This window comes from Rhincodon typus, chromosome 9 (assembly GCF_021869965.1).
Source record: "Rhincodon typus isolate 14 chromosome 9, sRhiTyp1.1, whole genome shotgun sequence".
Taxonomy (NCBI): Eukaryota; Metazoa; Chordata; class Chondrichthyes; order Orectolobiformes; family Rhincodontidae; genus Rhincodon; species Rhincodon typus.
The window spans coordinates 70,202,776-70,214,855 of NC_063340.1; the positions used below are offsets into that span (position 1 = coordinate 70,202,776).

General features: G+C 40.6%; 1 protein-coding gene across 1 annotated transcript in view; it reads right to left on the bottom strand.

Annotated features, from left to right (window-relative positions):
• The window catches only part of LOC109938368 (ALK tyrosine kinase receptor-like), a 532,290-nt gene that overhangs the window by 150,362 nt on the left and 369,848 nt on the right, over positions 1-12,080 (bottom strand). Inside the window, exon 10 of the mRNA XM_048601345.1 lies at positions 5,929-6,079. Within this exon, the coding sequence (XP_048457302.1) occupies positions 5,929-6,079 (151 nt within the window). The remainder of the gene's footprint in view (positions 1-5,928; positions 6,080-12,080) is intronic.

Below are 12,080 nucleotides of genomic sequence, written 5' to 3' on the forward strand. Positions count from 1 at the left end.
CCTTCAGTTGGTTATGTGGCCAGCAGCCCTTGGTGCATATGCAGCACATGTGGACTTGGCTATTCTGGATTGGAGCATCAGAGAAGGGCAGATCCATTGAGCTAAGCATTCCTTCCCCACCCCTTCTCTGGCTTGAGGCTTGAGCAGTGTAATCCTGTTAGGCTTCTCACCATGTCCTTTTGCCTCAAATAAGGTGAGGTCTCCTCCAAGCAACATGCAAAATTGTGGATAGGTCACGGAGGGTGTGAGGTCACTTTGGGTAATTTTCATGTCGTCCTGTCTGCAAACATGTCAGTAGTCATGGGGTGGGGAGGATTGCGGCGGTTGGAGCTGCTGGGCTCATAAAAGTCAGCTCATTGTATATGGCCATTTTTTCATTGCATATCCAGTTTAAGTCTTTATATGTCCCATGTTGCATTTATCATACCATAGGGCCAGTCTGGCACCCGTGTACAGGCTTAGCAAGAACATTGCTATACACACAACTCACATCACCTCACCGACTCGTCAATTCCATAAATATGCAGTTCTTTAAATCCTGCCTATCTTTTCTCCCTTTTGTTGTTATTTTTAATCAACTTTCTCAGACATGTGAAGACATACATCTGAGAAAGGTCGGACTTGAACCTGGGCTTAAAGCTAGGGACACTACCATTGAACCACAAGAGCCTTAGTGTCCCTCTCATAAGTTTGAAGCCATGCCCTATTGTAAAATTCCAACAACATATTTTTAATGGCTATCCACTGAAGTAATGAATTTTGTATTAGCAGCCTATTTGTTCACTTACAGTCTTTTAGGTTTTCCCATTGAAAGTTTGTACATAACCCTTGTTTCTACTTTCTCCACATTAAGTTGGCAACTGCCAACATCTTGCACATTCTCCTTTCCTCCGCTAGGCTCAATAAACCCTCATGTCCGTCACCTCCTTTACCACTTATCACTCGGTCACACTATAAAACATCTCATTACAAGTTGCTTACTCCATTCTTCAGCCTAGCAGCTAATTGAGGTTCAGTTGCTCTGATCACAAACTTAGTATTATACTTTATGCGATAACTGTGATTGTCTTTTGTGTTACAACATTGTCAGAGTTCAAGTCAGTATAGTCTATGGCTTGGAGGGGAATTTCCAAGTGATAGTGTTTGACATCAGTCCTGTCAATCACTCAGACATTTTACCCTGATAAAATTCCAATATAAGTAAATAGAACAGGCTAAAGTACTGCGGATGTTAGCAATCTCAAATTTAAGAAGAAAATACTGGAAATACTTAGAGGATCAAGCAGCATCTGTGGAGAGAGAAACAATTAACATTTCCAATTGATGCTTTTTCATCAAAACTGGAAGAAAAGAGTTACAAATTTTAAGTTCTAAGCAAGTGAAGCAGAGGAATAGAATATACCAAAAAATATAGGTTGATGAACAGGAGAGATTAAAATTATAAACAATTGATGTTGCAAAACCAAAGGGAGTGGCAGTGGGACAAAAAGCAAAAATATGTCCAAAATTTGAATGGTAGAATGGTGGGAAGCTGACATCCGGAACAAGAGAAAAATGAGGGGGTAAATATGTTAAAAAATAAACAGAACAGGGAAGAGATTATGGTCTGAAAATTGTTGACCTCAGTATTTAGTTTGGAAGACAGTAAAGTGCCCAATCAAAGGATTCTACAGTTTAGAATTAAAATGACAGGTGACTAAAAGCTCAGTGGCATATGCTTACAAATTGAATGGAGGTGTGAGTACAAGCTGTTGCTGTGTAAACAACTTCTCTGCTTCCTTCACAGCACCCCTTACCACCATTATCTTAATTTTAATGGAAATATAATTCAGGAGAGAGGCAAAATTAGCTACAATTCATCATTAAATATGCATTATCACTCAAAGTCAAAATCTATCCCAATGTGTTCCCTGACTCGATTAGAGAAAGAAATTTTACAGATTTTACAGAATATGGGAATATACAGTTAAATGATCCTTTGTGTAACACTTATGCAACATTGTTAGATAAGCAGCTAAGATAGCTAAGCCAGATAAATAGCTAAGGTAAATGGAAGAGGCTGTGCTACATCAATGTAAAATAATGAAATGCACAAATGACAACTACAGTGAAATGACTGTAAAAGACAGAAGTAATATAAATGGTTCAGCCAATTTCTTTTCTTCTAACCTTTATGCATGGCTCATTGATCTTTAATGGACGTTTATTTTCGGTTGGCAGAATGAATAGCCAAGTTAACAGTATTTATCTTTGACTGATGAATGAAGATAGGAGAACGCCACCTGAATGTTGTAATCACAATTAAAGTGAAAAGCTGAGATAACAAGATGTACAGCTGGATGAACACAGCAGGCCAAGCAGCATCAGAGGAGCAGGAAGGCTGACGTTTCGGGTCTAGACCCTTCTTCAGAAATGGGGGAGGGGAAGGGGGTTCTGAAATAAATAGGGAGAGAGGGGGAGGCGGAAAGAAGATGGATAGAGTAGGTATGGAAGAGGGATTGTTCCACATAACCTACAAAGAGGCAGGCATAGCTTGGGCCCATGCGGGTACGCATGGCCACCCACTTTGTCTGTAGGAAGTGGGAGGAATTGAAAGAGAATTGAAAGATTTCACAAGCTTCAAAATCTCCCCTCCCCTGATTGCATCCCAAAACCAGCCCAGCTCATCCCCGTCCCCCTAACCTGTTCTTCCTCCCACCTATCCCCTCCTCCCACCTCAAGCCCCACCCCCATCTCCTACCTACTAACCTCGTCCTGCCCCCTTGACCTGTCCGTCCTCCCTGGACTGACCTATCTCCTCCCTAGCTCCCCACCTACACACACCTTTACTGGCTCCATCCCCGCCTCTTTGACCTGTCTGTCTCGTCTCCACCTATCTTCTCCTCTATCCATCTTTTATCTGCCTCCCCCTCTCTCCCTATTTATTTCAGAACCCCCTTCCCCTCCCCCATTTCTGAAGAAGGGTCTAGGCCTGAAACGTCAGCCTTCCTGCTCCTCTGATGCTGCTTGGCCTGCTGTGTTCATCCAGCTCTACACCTTGTTATCTCAGATTCTCCAGCATCTGCAGTTCCTACTATCTCTAAAGTGAAAATCTCCTTGTTTAACATTTCAGTAGGCAGGCAAACACAAAACATGGAAACATTCTTCAATGATTCATAAAATCTTCCTTACATATTATTAAGTTCCAGTGAGTGGCAACATATCAATGTACAAATGTACACTAATGAACAAAATGCAAAGTATTATATGATTTTGCCCCAATCCTACACGATACTGACTGAGTAGTACATGGTAATACATGGTTTGAGTGGCTTACTTCAGTTTCTTTGCTCATGTACAATCTTAGCTTCCTGTAATGCTCAATTATAGAATGTAATTGGGAAGGATTATATTTAACTTTGCCCTGAATCTAGGCAGAGATTTTTTTTCTTGTAGGCATCAACACTCATAACTAGAGTTGGAATGCAATCAGATAGACAAAGGTCTACTGTGCAATGCAGAAGTTGAGCACTGACAGATCTAATGTTCTTTGCTTATTTTTCTTTCCTTTTGTACAAATCATTGGGCTATATTTTGAGGTCAGAAATAAAACAGAAAATATGGAAATGCAATGGATGGACCACAGATTTTAGGTTTGAATAAATCCTCACTGTTGACATCATGAATGTCAAGCTAGGAAGGCAACTTACTGGAAATGATTATTGCAAATCTGGCTTAACTGATAGTGTGAACATTGACTTTTTGATAGGGGATGTAATTAAGTAGATCCAATGAATGAGATTTTACATGATCTGTAGATCACATAGTTTTGATGGATTTTATGGTATTTTCTTCAAATCTTTTTTAATGCTCTTAGGCGCACACTGTCTTATAACGTGAAATTGTATAACAAACTGGATTTATTTGATTAGATTGAGCAAGTGATGATTTATCACTGTGTTATACTGTGCAACACATATTAACTTGGTCTTTACTGAAACATATACTGTAAATTTCCTCATCTATCAAACTACTTTGACACATGCGTATAAATAGGACAAATGGGTTAAGTTAATCATAAGAATCATCAGGATAATAAGAGTTGAAGAATATGCTATGATGGAAAGTGTTCAAAGTGGACAATGTAAAAGAATTGAAGAGCAAATGTGATGTATTGCTGGAGAGAAGATATTAAGGGATGTGTTGGGAAGGTCATTTAGTCACAGAGTCATAGAGTTGTACAACACAAAACACACCCTTCGGTCCAACTCGTCTATGCCCTCCAGATATCCTAAATTAATCTAGTCCCATTTGCCAGCATTTGGCCCACATCCCTCTAAACACTTCTTATTGATGATTCAATCCAGATGCCTCTTGAATGTTGTAATTGTACCAGCCTCTACCACTTCCTCTGGCAACTCAATCCATACAAGTACGACCCTCTGCATGAAAAAGTTACCCCTTTGGTCTCTTTTAAATCTTTTCCCTCTCACCTTAAACCTATGCCTTCTAGCTTTGGACTCCCCTATCCTGGGGAAAAGAACCTTGACTATTCACCCTATCCATGCTCCTCATGATTTTACAAATCTCTATAAGGTCACCCCTTGGCCTCCAACACTCCAGGGAAAATAGCCCCAGCTTATTCAGCCTCTCCCTTTAGCTCTAACCCTCCAACCCTGGCAACATTCTTGTAAATCTTTTCTGAGCCCTTTCAAGTTTAATAGTGTCCTTCCTATAGCAGGGAGACTAGAATTGAATGTAGTATTCTAAAAATGGCCTAACCAATGTCCTCTACAGCCGCAACTATACTCAACGCACTGGCCAATAAAGACAAGCATACAAATGCCTTCTTCACCACTCTGTTTACCTGAGAGTCCACTTTCAAGGAACTATGAACTTTCACCCCAAGGTCTCTTGGTTTGGCAACACTCCCCAGAACCCTACCATTAAGTGTATAAGTCCTGCTCTGATTCACCTTTCCAAAATGCAACTCCTCACATTTATCTAAATTAAACTCCATCTGCCACTCTTTAGCCCAATGGCCCATCTGATCAAGGACCAGTTGTACTCTGAGATAATCTTCTTCATTGTCCACTACACCAATAATTTTGGTATCATCTGCAAACTTATTAACCATTCCTCTTACATTCAATCCAAATCATTTATATAAATAACAAAAAGCACTGGACCCAGCACCGATCCTTGCAGCACAGCGCTAATCACAGGCCTCTAGTCTGATAAACAACTCTCCACCATCACTTTCTATCTCTCACCTTCAAGTCAATTATGTATCCAAATGGCTAGCTCTCCCTAGTTTTCATGTGATCTAACTTTGCTAACCAGTCTACTGTGCGAACCTTGTCAAACACCTTACTGAAGTTCATATAGACAATGTCCACCTGTCTTCACCAAATTTCTTTGTCAAAAAACTCAAATTAAGTTAGCATGACACAACTTCCCACGCACAAAGCCATGTTGACTATCCCTAATCAGTCCTTGCCTTTCCAAATATATGTAAATAATGTTCCCCAGGATTCTCCCCAACAACTTACCCACCACTGACATCAGGCTCACTGGTCTATAGTTCCCTGACTTTTTCTTAAATAATGGCACCACATTAGCCATCCTCCAGTCTTCCGGCATCTTACCCATGGCTATCAATGATATAACTATCTCAGTAAGCACTTCCTTAGCTTCCCACAAAGTTCTGGGATACACCTGATCAGGTCTGGGGATATATTCACCTGTGTGCATTTTAAGACATCCAGCACCTCCTCCTCTGTAATATGGACACTTTTCAAGATATCACTACTTACTTCTCCAATTTGATGGGGTTGAGATCAATAAAATAAAAGCAGTTTTCACCACGATGGATGATTGCAATTCCATTAATTATTCATGTTGCTATGAAGGAAAGAAGTATGTAAAGTTAACTAGATAGCTACTTACATTAGGACAAGCATCTTCTCCCTGTTGTCCAACCAGTATGTACAGAATTAGATCTTTTTCTAGTTGGAAAATGGCTTGTACTAACACACCATGAAATCTTCTAAAGTTTCCCTTTCCTCCTATGCCTCCAGCAGCTCCATATGCTGATATCCTGCAGGTAGAAGTCAAAATTGTTTACTTAATTCATACATTCTCCTGCAATATCACATTCCAAAACCATGATCTCTACTATCTGGAAGGATAAGGGCAGCAAAAGAGTAGTAGCACCAGGCCACCTGCAAGTTCCCCTTCAAGCTACTCAGCATCTTGACATGGAACTATACTCGCATTCTTCCACTGTCACTGGATCACAATCCTGGAAGTCTTTTCCTAACAGAACTGTGTGGTGTACATACACCAAATGGACTCCCACAGTTCAAGCCAGCAGCTCCTCACCACCATCTCAAGTGCAATTAGGAATGAATGAGAAACATTGGACTAGCCAGAAAAACCGACACTCCATGGAAAGGTTCATAAGAAAGAAACTTCCAATTCCCAATATTATAACCATTAGATGTGACATTGACAATCATTTCAATATTTACTAAGTGGTGATTGAGATTCTGTGGGGGCAGTGTTATGGTGATGGAATAAAGGTTGGGAAATATGGAAGTATCAATTATCCTGAACTCTGCAGAACTTTATACTTTGTTCTTCCAGATTTCCCAGTCTATAACCAGCCTGATGAACAAAACTATGGAGCAGGAACTTCATTACACAGCAAATAAGCCTTGTCCTGTACCAGGTCCGTAATTTTAGAAGCAGGAATTGGTCGTCAGAGAAAGGATGGAGGAATTTGTGGGGTTGGGGGGGTTTAATAAAAATGTGACATTAATGGGTAATTTCTTGGGGATTGAAGGAAATAGTCTTTTTTTCTCCTGGAACACAAGCTGTGCTGCAAATACCTTCCTTACCTAAGGATCTGATTGTTCTTGAGTCCTTTAAGCTGCTAAGTTTCCCAAGGTTGAAACACAAGTAATAGGGACTCTAAATAGAAATCTCATTAAAATGGAGATACACAGATATTTTAAAAGGTTTCAATGACTGACCCATCTCCAAGGGGTGGATTAGTTGCCTGGACCTCATTTTGCCTCTGTTTAGACTAGAAGTGGGTAGCTTTGAAACTTGATTTTGAAAGTGTCAACATAATTTCTTTTAGCTTACCAATCAACCAAACCCATGCACCCTTAGGTCAAATGCTGCCCTCTCCTATTCCAGCTCTACATGTTTAGGAAGCCATCATAAAATATTAGCCACCTCCGCGTGCTTTCTGTTTCCATCTAAGTGGCTAGCTCTATACCTTTTTATGAAGAATCTCTTTAAAACTTAGCTCATCACCATCAAATCCCTACATCTGATAATGTAATGGAATCAAATAATTAATTGAATCAAATCCCAACAAGTCTACACCACCCCTCCAAAAGGCATCCCACCCAGACCTATCCCCACACCCTTTCCCTATAACTATTCCCTGCATTTCCCATGGCTAATCCACCTAACTTACACAACCCTGGACATTATGGGCAATTTAGCATGGCCAATCTACCTAACCTGCATATCTTTGGACTGCGGGAGGAAACCGGAGCACCTGGAGAAAACGCAAGCAGGGAATGTGCAAATCCACATAGACAGTCACCTGAGGGTGGAATGAAACCCTGGTCTCTGGCACTGTGAGGCAGCAGTGCAAACCAGTGAGCCACCGTGCCGACTTTTTGACTTAGCAGTACTTATCCTTGCATTTTCTATCTTTCTAGCTTGACAAGGATTTTTATTATATCTTTTAAGTCTAAAGTGTCTTGGGATTTAACATTAAAGGAGCTTAAGAAATGAAAGCCATTGTCAATGCCTGATTCTGATTTCCTTTCCTAACAACCTCCTGCAGCTGCAAGGGGGCAGAAAATAAACAATCAGCTTAGCCATGACTATGGCTCCCCCATTGTTTCTATTCACTACCCATTATTTCCATTAAGTGGAAATGCACAAATCTTAGCCAAACAATCACATATAACATTTCACTTAAGGGCTCAGTGGTGCAGTGTTAATTTTTCCTACCTTTGAGCCAGGTAGGTCTGTGTTCAAGTCCTACCTGCTCCAAATGTTATAAAACTTCAGCTAGCTTTTGTAAGATGTGCAACAGTAACTCCAGGAGACAATTTGGGGGATGGCTTCTGTTAATGATCAATGTGTTGGGAGACCCAACACTGTAGGTTTGCGATTTTCATATGTGAGGAGACTAGGAATCACTTGAGGCTTGCAGGTTGCTGATTTAGATGTCATTGGCTTATAACATTGCTGCCGGCATGTTTCTGAGAGAGATAAGGTGCAGCAGATGGCCATCTGAAGCTCATTTCACAATGTTGATATTTCACAAAAAAAAGGGCAACAATGTTCAACTTCTTCTTGAGTGGTCAATGTCTACCTTGCCCTATTATGCTTTTGGTAGGTCACATTACTGTCATCTATAACCTCTGATATGAACCTTCCTTCCATGCTAGTTGAAAATATGCAGAAGATAACCTTAAACAGAAGAATGTATAGAAAGTTCATGGGGAGAGGAAGAGTTCTCAATTCAGTTCCTTGCAGAAGTCAATGCACGTTACAAAAACAATATGAAAACTTAATTTATTGTCAAATATGCTTGCTCATGGATTAGGTGAGGATATGATAAGCAAGAAATCAAATATTAATACTGTATCTGAAAAACACCCAAAAACCAAAGAACTGCAGATGCTAGAAATCAGAAACAAAATTAGAAACAACTGGAAAAACTCAGCATGTCTGGCAGCATCTGTGGAGAGGAAGCAGAGTTAACGTTTTGGGTCCAATGGCTCGTCTTCAGAATGAATGTTGTATTGTTGCCTTCTGCCATAAATAATTGACTGGGGAAGATCAGTAGGTAACATTACTCAAGGCAAAATGGGAACATGTTGCATGCTGCAGCATGACCATTTAATTTGATGAATTCAGGGAAAAGCCGGCTCTATGTTTTCTCACATTGATAGAAACCTTGTTTTTACTGCCAGATGCCAATATCTCAAAGGAGCAGCAACAACATAGGAGAGGACTGAAAAATCAAACTCTATAAATAAATGATGAAAGGCTTGCTCTAACTATCAAAGTCATTGGAAATCAATCCACTTTTTTCATAAAACATTAGTCTGTAAGCAACTGCTGATAAATCGTTAAAACTCTTGTCCATCCTGGTTTTTAAATGTTACACTTGTAGGTAACTTTGACCAGTCATACTATATTTGCTCTGTAGTGTCAAAGTCAGTACTAATGGGTGCTGGAAATAAATGAAAGGCAACATAGGGCTTTCACAGCTAAGGATGAACAGCAAGAGAACTGCACTGAGAGTGTAAATATGTTATCCAATTTTCTACTTTTTCAAAACAATCAAATCCTGAAGCAAGGTCCAGCACATTCATGACAGGCAGCTAAACCAATTAGTTAGGAGCAGTTTGCTGTGTCAACCTCTCAGTTTTAACCATAAATACAGCTGATGGAAGAATTGCATACCTAGTGCTGAACAGGTTTTATATTGAGATTGACTAATACCACATCAGATTTAGTGGTCAAGAGGATTAACGTTAGCATGAAAATATAAACTCTACAGTGTTCTTTAGGACTCATGCATTTTCTAAGCTACTGAGGCAATGGGCCACATTATGCTAAGGAAATAGTGATGTCTGAATCTCACACATCATTAATAATGCACAAAGTGATCAGGTGCTTATAGTGGCAAAGAGATACGCTGTGCATTGTGACTCACCACAAGTTGCATTGCCCTGCCATTAGCTTTGCAAAAATGGCATCCTGTGTTTAATCTTACTCTGACTTCCATGAAGTTGCTGCTTTTGCACCTTATATGCTCATTCAATTCACTGGGGAAAATTAACTCTCATAATTAACATGATAAGTATCCTCTTGACTGTGCGATAATTGTGAATGACATTCAATCAATCTGTGTTTCTCAAATGTGGAAGTTGTAAATTTTAGGAGAAATTAAACATGAAAAATTTCAATTTTTTCCTTATTTTTCCTTTCTGTTGTTTTCCTTGTAGGCCTTTTAATCCAATCTTTCTCTCCCTCTATCTCTTTTTCTAAATCCGATTTGGCATCAAATTCATCCATTCTAATTCACCCTCTTTTTAGTTTTTCCTTTGTTTGTTTCTCAATCTTTAAATGTCATTGGTTAAGATGATCCCCTGAGAGTCCCATTGTTCACCAAGTTGCTAGGTGACCTGCAAACTCATTGCACCTTGATCAATTCACACATCAGCAGAAATCTGAGCAATTTCCAGCAAGCTGTTTTAAAACTTAAACATTCATGAGCAAGTGCAAATGCAACAGTGCACTTTGCCTGTTACCCAAGTCATTTGGCCCAATAATGTTTCCTTGGATTAGGTTGAGTCCCATAGTTTGCAATGATGAAGGAGGATATAGCAATTGAATGTCAGCTTGAATAAACAAATGCAGAAGGGGGAAGCACATTTGGTTCATCAAGCCTGCAACATCAGAGACATAGGGAAGCCCACTGGAGTTAGGAATAGAGGCATACAGATGCGGAATTTTGCAAAACCTACCTGCATATTGATTCCTGGCTGCATCCCATACCCAGGTCATTTTCATTGAGGAATGGCAGGGCAACCTGTCCTCAAAAGGGGTGCTAAACCCAAGTCAGTAAATTCACGGTGATGTAAGACCAATTGCTGGAAACCCACTGAGATTTTTCAGTTGAGCTCCAGTTTTCTGAGGCAGCGGAAATGGTAGACCAGAGGAGCGGGACTCAAAGGAGACTTGCTAGGCAGACTCCCTGTCTGCTTGAGGCAGCAACAGACTAGCTTGTAGAGGCATTCCCCTCCCAAAAGTAGTGGCCCCAGCTGCTGAACCTGTTGTGTCTGGTTCTGAAAGGGTTAAAATGGAGAAGTGCCAAAAGCACCATACACCACGATGAAGTCACATGGACCTGTAGGTGAATAGCTCAGGGTCTCACAGGAGTAAGATCTACTGCCTGGTCCTCTTCATGGTCTCTGTAACAATGGGCTGAATCTTACCATGGGTTCTCTCACACAATCTTCCCAAACATTTCTCATTACCCATTACCATGCCCCTAAGACACCTCATTCATTGCATTTCCCACTTGCCACAGCCATAAGTACTCGCCATTGCTGGGACATCCACCTCCTGTTGCCATGCCATCTTTAATGCCCAGTTGTACATTCGGTCAAGTTCTGGCAGCTCCCAGCTACACCCATGGTTCCTGACAATTGCCCTAGATATGTCAGGCAGACAGAAATTGTAACCTCACTGTCTGGAGTTCAAGTTGAACAGCAGATGTGTGCAGTCACCGCCCATGGAGTCTGCCCTGAGATGTTAGAGACAGAGAGAGGTCTGGAGGAGCAAGTGACAAGCCGGAGGTGCCAGGTCACCATTCTGATTTGAATGTCAGAAATTGTCTAATTTCTATTTGGTGGGCGGGAGAATTGGGCACAGCATTTCAATGAGAAGAAATGAGGATTTCACTTTTTTTTTGGCTTTCAACACTTGGGAACATTTTGCTCCCAAAGTCAGGAATCTTCTCACTGCCAATTTCTCTCAATTCCCCTAGCTTTCTCACCAATGGCCACATTATCCAGCATATGGGAATATTCCACCCAAAGTCTGTTTGTGAAATCAGAAATTTGTGGGGAGATGGGGAATTGCAAATGTAATTATACCCTCAAATGCATAACTCTAAAACTGAGAAAAATCTTTCGAGGTGATGTTGTATATGATTCTGTAAAGGTTGATATTGAGGAGCACAAATGTGCGCCCACCACTACAATGAATCCATAAGGTCTTGCGTGCAGCACAGCAAAACAGCTCAGAGGAGTAAGACCTACCATCCAGGTTCTCTTCACAGTCTTTGGAACGATGTCCATGGTATCAATGAAACCTACAATAAGTTGCTATCATGCAATCAACTAATTCTTAGTCGATATCAGAGCCTCTTCTAGATAGATGAGTAAGTTGTTTTCCCCTCCCACACTGGACCAAGGAGGCCCTATACATTGCTACACTAAAAGAGGATGGCAACAGAAAACCTACCACTTGGCAATGAACAGACTTGG